Consider the following 8,396-nt stretch of genomic DNA (forward strand, 5'->3'; position numbering starts at 1 on the left):
CTTCTCAAAAGATAATTTGCACCAGCCTATCAATTGTACAACAGTGACCCTGGTTCCTAAGGTACCAAATCCATCTAGAGTTACTAATTTCAGACCAATTTCTTGCTAAGCTCTCATCTATAAAATCATTTCGAAGGTATTAACTAATAGATTACAAGAGATAATGGATGACATAGTAGATAAAAGACAATCTGCATTTGTCCCGGGAAGATTGATTAATGATAACATCATAATGAGCCATGAACTTGTTAAAGGTTATGGTAGAAAAGTATATCACCTAGACGCATGCTGAAAGTGGATATGAAGAAAGCCTACGACTTTATTGAATGGAATTACATGGAGCAAGTGCTGAGGAGTATGCAAATGCTAGGGAAGTTTGTGAATTGGATTATGAGATGTGTGAGGACTGTCTCATATTCCATCATTATAAATGGGCAGCACTCAGTACCTTTCAAAGCTAGAAAGGGGTTGAGACAAGGTGATCCTTTGTCTCCTTACTTATTTGTATTGGCTATGGAGTATTTTACAAGACTGCTTAAGACACTAAAAAGGAACCCAGATTTCAACTTCCACCCTAAGTGTGCCAAGATGAGCATAATTCAACTTAGCTTTGCTGATGATTTGCTATTATTCTGTCGAGGTGATACTATATCAGTAAAGCTATTGTACCAATGTTTCCAAGAGTTTTCACAGGCATCAGGATTAGTGGCCAACACTGAGAAAAGTTCAATCTATTTTGGAGGAGTCAGAGATGATATTCAGCAGGAGATTTTGCAATTGTTGGGGTTCTCTAAGGGGTTTCTTCCAGTGAGATACCTGGGGGTACCTTTGAGTACTAAAAGGATGTCAGTACAGCAATGTCAACCACTTCTTGAGAAAATGATAGGAAGAATTCAGTCTTGGACTACTAAGTTCCTATCCTATGCAGGAAAAGTCCAACTTTTTAGAAGTGTGTTACTCTCTATCCAAGTGTATTGGTCTCAGATATTCTTATTATTTAAGAAACTAATCCATTTGATTGAAAGTATGTGTAGAAGATTCTTATGGACAGGAAGTGTTGAGGCTACAAGGAAAGCACCCATAGCATGGGACATATTATATTGGCCTAAAGCAGCTGGTGGTTTGAATTTGATGGACATAGGCTTATGGAATAAAGCTGCCATATGCAAGCTATTGTGGAATCTATGCAAGAAGAAGGACAAAATGTGGGTACAATGGGTTCATGTGTACTATAAGAAATATAATCCAGAGTGGGGAGATGAGCCAAAACAAGTATCTTGGGTGATTCAGAAGATTTTTAAAGCCAAGAAATACTATGAAGAAGTTGGGTATACAGAGGAAGATGTGCTTAGACTGGAAACATTCCCGATCTAAACCATGTACCTGAAGCAAAGAGGACAATTTAGCAAAGTTTCATGGAGAAGACTCATTTGTAATAACAGTGGACTACCTAAGTGGATATTCATCATGTTCCTGGCTGCTTACAGGAGACTCCAAACAAGAGATAGGCTGAGAAGATGGGGCTATGTAGAAGATGATACTTGTCCGTTATGCAACACAGAAGTAGAGACTACTAATCACCTCTTCTTTACATGTTCATTCTCTACACAAATATGGACTGCTATGCTGGAATGGCTGAGGATCTATAGACAGGTGATGACATGGGAGCATGAACTGAAATGGGCTGAGCAACACTGTCGTGGAAGAAGTGCAAATGCTGAAATATACAAGATGATGCTAGCTGGGAGCATATACTATATATGGCAAGAGAGGAATGCAAGAGTTTTTCAGGCAACACAAAGAAATGCAGAAACAGTTACTAGACTTCTAGCACAGGACCTACACTGTAGAGGCAATGTGAAGCAATGGCTGAAGGGAAGATTACTAGATTGAATTACTATCCCATTGTTCATTGAATTGTATAGAAAGTTTAGGAGGGATAGAGGTACAGAAGAAATAGCTTAGTCTGGGGCTTATGTCCAGAACAAGCTATAGAAAGAAGCTGCGTGTAAAATATTACTTGGTAATAAAATTGTTTAGTTACCAAAAAAATACATTGTGGACCACAAAAAAAGGCCGAAAAATTTAATTAAAGTGAACCAGAGGGAGTATTGTTTTACGATGAATAATAGATAAAACTAAAGCATATCTGTAGTTTGGAATTAATGTTGAATATAAATTTGATAATATTTGGAAAAAAATAGTATTTGAAGTTAAGTTTTAAAGCTTATTCGAAAATCATGTTCAAACTTATTATTTTAAGTTGTTTCCTAAAAAAAGATTAAAGATAATATATGTACTGAAATATTATTATGAGCAATGTTAATACAAGTTAACACATTATGCCAACTTTGCTTGAACTTCTAAACCAAAACAACAACCCATGTATAAGAATTAGTATAATACATATGAGTTTTTTTTAGAAAATTAGCCAAATATAATTAATATTCATTATTTTTAGGTACTTATACTATTATTTAAAATTATATTTTTAATTTACAAGTTTTAATAATATTTATGTGATTTTCAAAAGGTCTTTATTCATGACTCTCTGTACACGACGCTACTCTAAGACTAGTACCGTTAAGCGTCGGAACAGAGATAAGCTATAATTTTGACGAACCAAATCTCTATAACCATAAAATTTAGGTGAGCATACAATTCGAAATATGAAAAAACGGATGGAATTAATTCCGTATTTCGCTGTTGATGCTAATTACATACAGTATGATTTTTTCAATATTTCGATATCATCCCTTTCCTAGTTCCGCAGTTCGCCACTTCCCATTGTTTCTAGCAGCCGCGTGCTAAGGTTCTCCACTTCTCCTCCCTTCCCGGCTTCCCCAGATCGAAACTTTTTAACGCTAGCCGCTGCCCGCTAGGGTTCTCCCCAAACTTTCTTACTCTGCTCTCTCCGTCTCTCTGTGACTGTGGATTCTTCAAGAGAGCAGCAACTTCTCCGGCGTTCCTAACATTCTCAGGTATGCAACAACTACTCTCTCTTCTTGGCCCTTGCTCTGTAATTTTATTCAGTCATTGCAACTTTCTTCTCCTCTTGCTATTTCCTCAACTCTCTTTTCCCGTTCTCCTCAATGTTTGAATCTCTTCCCGAGATTTTGCCTTGTTGTTTGTGCTTATGATTGTTTTTTTCTGAGATGAGCTGTTGAGGAATTTGGGAGAGCTAGGGTTTTAAATTGTGCACGTATTATGTTTGAGAAAATGCTTGGCCGAGTTCAATTAAGCTGGGGTTGTGTGAACTTAAGTTCTGACTGGTGTATTTTTTTTGGTTAGACTTTAAACCTAAAACATTTAGCTTCAGTAACAAAGTGCAGCATACCGTGGTTTCCTATGATATATGTGTAGTGGGGGCTATATTCTATTTCAAGCGTCCCTTGACTCTATGCTACAACATATGATTAATGAAAAATCTCAGTAACAGAACGTATGCAATGAAATATGATTAATGAAAAATATACAAACAGGTGACCTGAATTTAAAGAGCAATATGGTTGCTAAATCGTCATACAGGTGGAAGGTTAAATAATTAGAAAAAAATATAATTCAATGAAGCTCGCTACGAAGCTCTTACAACTCAATTATGCGAAAGTTGAACAAGAAAAAAGAAAGGGTTGTTAACTGAGACAAAATATCTATTCACATATTCCAGTTGAATTTTAAATAACACATAAATCATGAATTTTAAAGAATGTACATCGACGGCTTTTTTACATGGCTTACTTGTTTGGCAGAAAGAACTTCAACTTCAAGTTATCCCAATTTCATGGTCACCTTCTCAAAAGTTTCAAGTTCAGCCCTCTCAACCTGGCATAAAATATGAAGTTGCAGAATAAGGTAGATGACACGTGAATCAAAGGAAAGAGAGGTATGAACATGCAATGCCTGGATTTATGAATATTCAATGCCTTAATTGTAGAGCGGAACTCAACTCAACTTGAACAAACATAAAATATCATAATCAAAATCAACCTAAGTACGATATATCATTCAGTGAAAGTGTTATGAATTATTTCTAAAACTTATTTATTTAAGCCAAGATTCACCTATCGTTTATCTTATTATCTACTGATTGAGGTAATGTACTAGTCCCTTTTAGGGTTTTAACTGTTAGTAGTTGTGACAAGATTCATATGAACTGCAGAGGGTCTGAAAAAGATTTCCTCATTCTTTGATCTGTCTGAACAGGAACTGCTCGATTTTTCTGATATCTTTATTTGGTATATGATTGTTTTTTTGAAATTGGAACTTCTGAAGGATGGTTTTGAATTTTGATTTCTTTCTGGGCCCTTATCGTTTGTCCCTCTTTAGAAACTGCTAATACCTTTGAATGTGTTCTTTTGTTGCAGAAATATGACTTTCTCTTTTTTCATAACATTCTGGTTCACTTTTATTTATCGCAATAACTGCTACCACTTTGTTGTGGTTGAGTATTCTGTTACGTCGAATTGATATGTTCTTGAAACTTAAGGTTCTACATTGGTACTTATCTTATCTTCTCTTCTTCTTTTTTCCATGTTAGGTGCCTGTTTTTCGCTGCATTAAGATTTTAAGTATAGCTTTTGTAACCAACTAACCATTTCTTCCATTCGATAGAATTTCTCAAGTTTGAGAATGAAAAAAAGGGTTATTCCTTTCTTGCCACTCTTAGGCTTTTGAAGCAAAACTGGACTTGGTCAAAAACATTTTCTGCGCATTATGAGTTGAGATAATTAAAATAATTAAAGAAAAGATGTCATTCCAAATTAAGGTATAATTCTGAATATGTCAAATAGAATAAATGAGCATTAAGATAGAAAATCTTTCCTTCAGCATATCTATGAGCTTTTTGTAAGTGTTCAGTGCAAGGGTCTTGTTAGTTCACCTATTAAAGTTGACATATGTTGGTGCATTAAGGATGAGCAAGAAAGATGCCTCCTTTTCTTTAATTACACAAGCTCCTTAAACAAAGAACTTGCAGGCATAAGCAAAAAAGTTCTATTCGGAAAACAATTTGTGAAGATTTCCATAAAGCTTGATTGTCTTGATCAGCTCTTGAGATTTTTAGCTCAGAAACAAACGACAGTAGAAGGGAAAGTGGGGCTAATTGATTTGTTTTCTTTAAAGGAAATATTTGGAAGTTACTTAGTATATTTTTCTTTCTTACCTCAGAATGAGGTAAAGTAATTTTCTTCATGCTTTTATCCAATTCTGGAGAAGATACTTTTTACTTAAAGTAACGGTTCGTCCTGAAGAACTGAATTTTCCAAAGTTCAATCTTGTAAAACATTCTTTTTTTGATTGTACTTGCACAATACATTCCGGAATACCCTTAGAAATAGCATTGTTTCTAGATATGACTTTCTTCATATCTAGAAGAAGAAATGCAGCTAAACCTTCATTATTTTTCATTTCATATTCCAATGGCTTACCTATTCAATGATAAACTCCTTTTTTTTTTCTCGCATGCATTTAGCTAATTCTATTTATGCATTGTGTGGGTCTTGTGGTCTTATTCATTTGATTCTGTTTATACTAATTTTGTAGCTTTTGTAGTCTTTGTTTTTTTTCCCATGGCAGATATGAAATGATATGTATTTTGTTGGGATAAAGACTTAAATATGGTCTTTTTTTGTCCAAAGTCCTCGAGAAGGCAATTGAGAAAGTTGTTTGAACTTACTGACCCTTCATTCATTTGATTATTTTTCTACTCTCCTTGTTAGGTTATGGATGATAAATTTGTACCAGAGCTTTCTGTCCCCGAAAATGTTACCAAAACATTATTACTTGTGTCAAACTCAGCTTCTTTAGAAAAGGCACTTGAGAAGCTGATAGAAATTGCCAAAGTTCCTGATAGAAGGTTTGATCTGTCCACTAAGAACGTTGTCACCGCTGTCCTCCAACTCTGTCAGACTCTGTCATCTCCCTCTTGGCGTTACCTCCTTTTATTGTCTCTTAAGGCACTTAGAAACATGTGTGCTGGGGAGATAAGAAATCAAAATGCCTTTCTTGAACAAAGAGGAGTTGAAACAGTCATGGATGTTATTACCTCAGCAGGACTTACTATTGATCCTGATTGTGAGATTATCCGAGTGGGGCTGCAACTTCTGGGAAACTACTCAGTAGCTGGGAGAGAACATCAATGTGATGTGTGGTACCAAATGTTTCCTCATAGGTTCTTGAAGATTGCTAGAGTTAGAAGCAGAGAAATATGTGATCCTCTATGTATGGTCATTTACACTTGCTGTGAAGGTACTGATGGACTGCTAACAGAGTTAAGTTCGGAGCAAGGGTTGCCGATTCTTAAAGAAATCATATGTACTTCATCAGCCGGTAAATGCCAGTGAATATTGTCACTCTAATGTATCCCAAAAAAATTATCTTTTTCTTATTTGGTAGCCATGATTGGCTTATGGTTTCATACCCTTTTGCAGTTGGTCTCAGAGAAGATTGGTTGAAGTTGCTTCTTTCAAAAATTTGCATCGAAGGCTCCTACTTTTCCTCAATTTTCTTCAAGTTACATTCACATCCTTGTGTTAAGAACAATGATATTGTTACACATTTAGCTTACCAATTTGTTAGTGAGCAAGCTCATCTGTTGAGTATCCTCTCAGAAATATTGAATGAGCAATTAGAGCATATTGTTGTTTCACATGTTTTTGCTTTAAGTATCTTCGGGATATTTAAGAGTGCTGCAGTGGTTGTTGACTTTTCAAACAGAGGGAAAGATGATCTTCCGACAGGGTCTGCTCCTATTGATGTTCTAGGATACTCACTCGTGATCTTGAGAGATATTTGCGCTTGTGGGTCACCTGACGAGCTCTAGGGAGGAAAGTCCAAAGGATGTCGTGGATATATTAGTTTCCTCTGGGCTTATTGAACTTCTTCTGGACTTACTTCGAAATCTTGAACCTCCAACGACAATTAGGAAAGCAACGACACAGGATCAAATCAAGGAGGCAACATCATCTTCGTCATTGAGGTGTTGTCCTTACAAAGGTTTCCGGAGAGATATTGTTGCCATCCTTGGAAACTGTGCTTATAGGAGAAGGCACGTCCAAGATGAGATTAGAGATAAAAATGGGATCCTTTTACTGCTACAACAGTGTGTTACAGATGATGATAATCCTTTTTTAAGGGAGTGGGGAATCTGGTGCGTGCGAAACCTATTGGAAGGAAATGCAGAAAACCAAGGGGCTGTTACTGATTTAGAGCTTCAAGGAACTGCAGATGTTCCGGAACTTGCTCGACTTGGGATTCAAGTAGAAGTTGACCCCAAAACTGGACGTGCAAAGCTAGTAAATGTCGCGTGATATGTTAAGAGATGAAAGTGAGAATAGTTAAACTCGGGAGTTGGCAAACTGATTGACATGTTCAGGGATGCATGTGCCATAAGAGGTACAATGCGTGACTTCATTTTATGTTATGTTGCCTAGTCATAGAAGAAGAAAAATCAATACAAAATGTCTTTCTGGAGGATTTTTAATTTATTGATGTGTATTAGTAGCCAATATAGAACCAAAAGATCTATGCCTAGAGTGTAGAATGCTTATGAGGATTGATTATTAAATTTATCGCCAGGTCAAATTTGTGAGTGTTTCCAGTTGTGCTTTTTGACTGAAAGGATATTCGTGCATTGTCCAATGTCCATTGTATCAGTAAGCATGAAGTAAGACTCAGTTAGGTATTAACATTTTATCTGTCATGGGCGGCTTTCCAGCCATGACCCATGACCCCTTGGGCGCGCCCCGTGGCGTCCTAGCAAACCTCCCAATGCCTAGTGCCACGGACGGCCCCGTGGTGTTGGCCGCGCCAAGTGACAAGTGCGCAGGTGCCTCTGTCGCCCCACCGATATCCCTCGCGAGCGCCAAGCCGCAGGCAGAAGCCAACAGCGCCGCGCGCGCAGACCGTGATGCCAAAGACACTGCTGCTGACAACGGACCTGCTGCTGCCTTATAGAAAACTAAGTCATTTTCATTGTAAATATAGAGTAGTTTTATTTCATGTACTTCCATTATGTTTCTCTAGCTTAGCCAAGTCTAGTCTTGTAACTTTGGATTATTTTTTTAAGTACTATTAGGGGGGATCAAGCAAGCAAAACTTTCTAGCAAGCAAGCAATTCTCTGTACTGGTGTCTCTCCCCCTCGACACCGTGTTGCTTTTCTGTAATAGCTTTCATTAATGCAATCAAGCTTTCTTTCATTCTGAATTCTCATTTCTGTTCTCTCAATTGCTCTTGACATTGGTTTTCCCGTACGGCACTGACAATCTCGTCTAGCGTACGGAGGGGACCTCAGTTGGCGGACAGCAACTGCACTGACATCAGTTGCCTAGCCTTACGTCGCCCTTCCAAGGAATCTCAGGAAGGCGCCGCGTAACAGTTGGTATCAGAGCCTAGGCTC

The 8,396-nt window shown here is 37.3% G+C and overlaps 1 protein-coding gene and 1 pseudogene across 1 annotated transcript; both read left to right on the forward strand.

The window, feature by feature from the left end:
* The first annotated feature begins 1,377 nt into the window (after positions 1–1,377).
* On the forward strand, positions 1,378–1,893 carry LOC109207296. Its single transcript, XM_019370186.1, has one exon. The coding sequence runs from the start codon at positions 1,378–1,380 to the stop codon at positions 1,891–1,893; it is 516 nt and encodes a 171-aa protein (XP_019225731.1).
* A 671-nt stretch (positions 1,894–2,564) lies between these two features.
* Positions 2,565–7,589, forward strand: LOC109207298 (annotated as a pseudogene).
* Positions 7,590–8,396: the final 807 nt, after the last annotated feature.

This window comes from Nicotiana attenuata, unplaced genomic scaffold (genome assembly GCF_001879085.1).
Source record: "Nicotiana attenuata strain UT unplaced genomic scaffold, NIATTr2, whole genome shotgun sequence".
In the NCBI taxonomy this organism is placed as follows: domain Eukaryota; kingdom Viridiplantae; phylum Streptophyta; class Magnoliopsida; order Solanales; family Solanaceae; genus Nicotiana; species Nicotiana attenuata.

Excerpts from the sequence above, each read along its gene's own strand:
- LOC109207296 (XM_019370186.1), top strand. The coding sequence starts at position 1,378 with ATGTACCTGAAGCAAAGAGGACAATTTAGCAAAGTTTCATGGAGAAGA.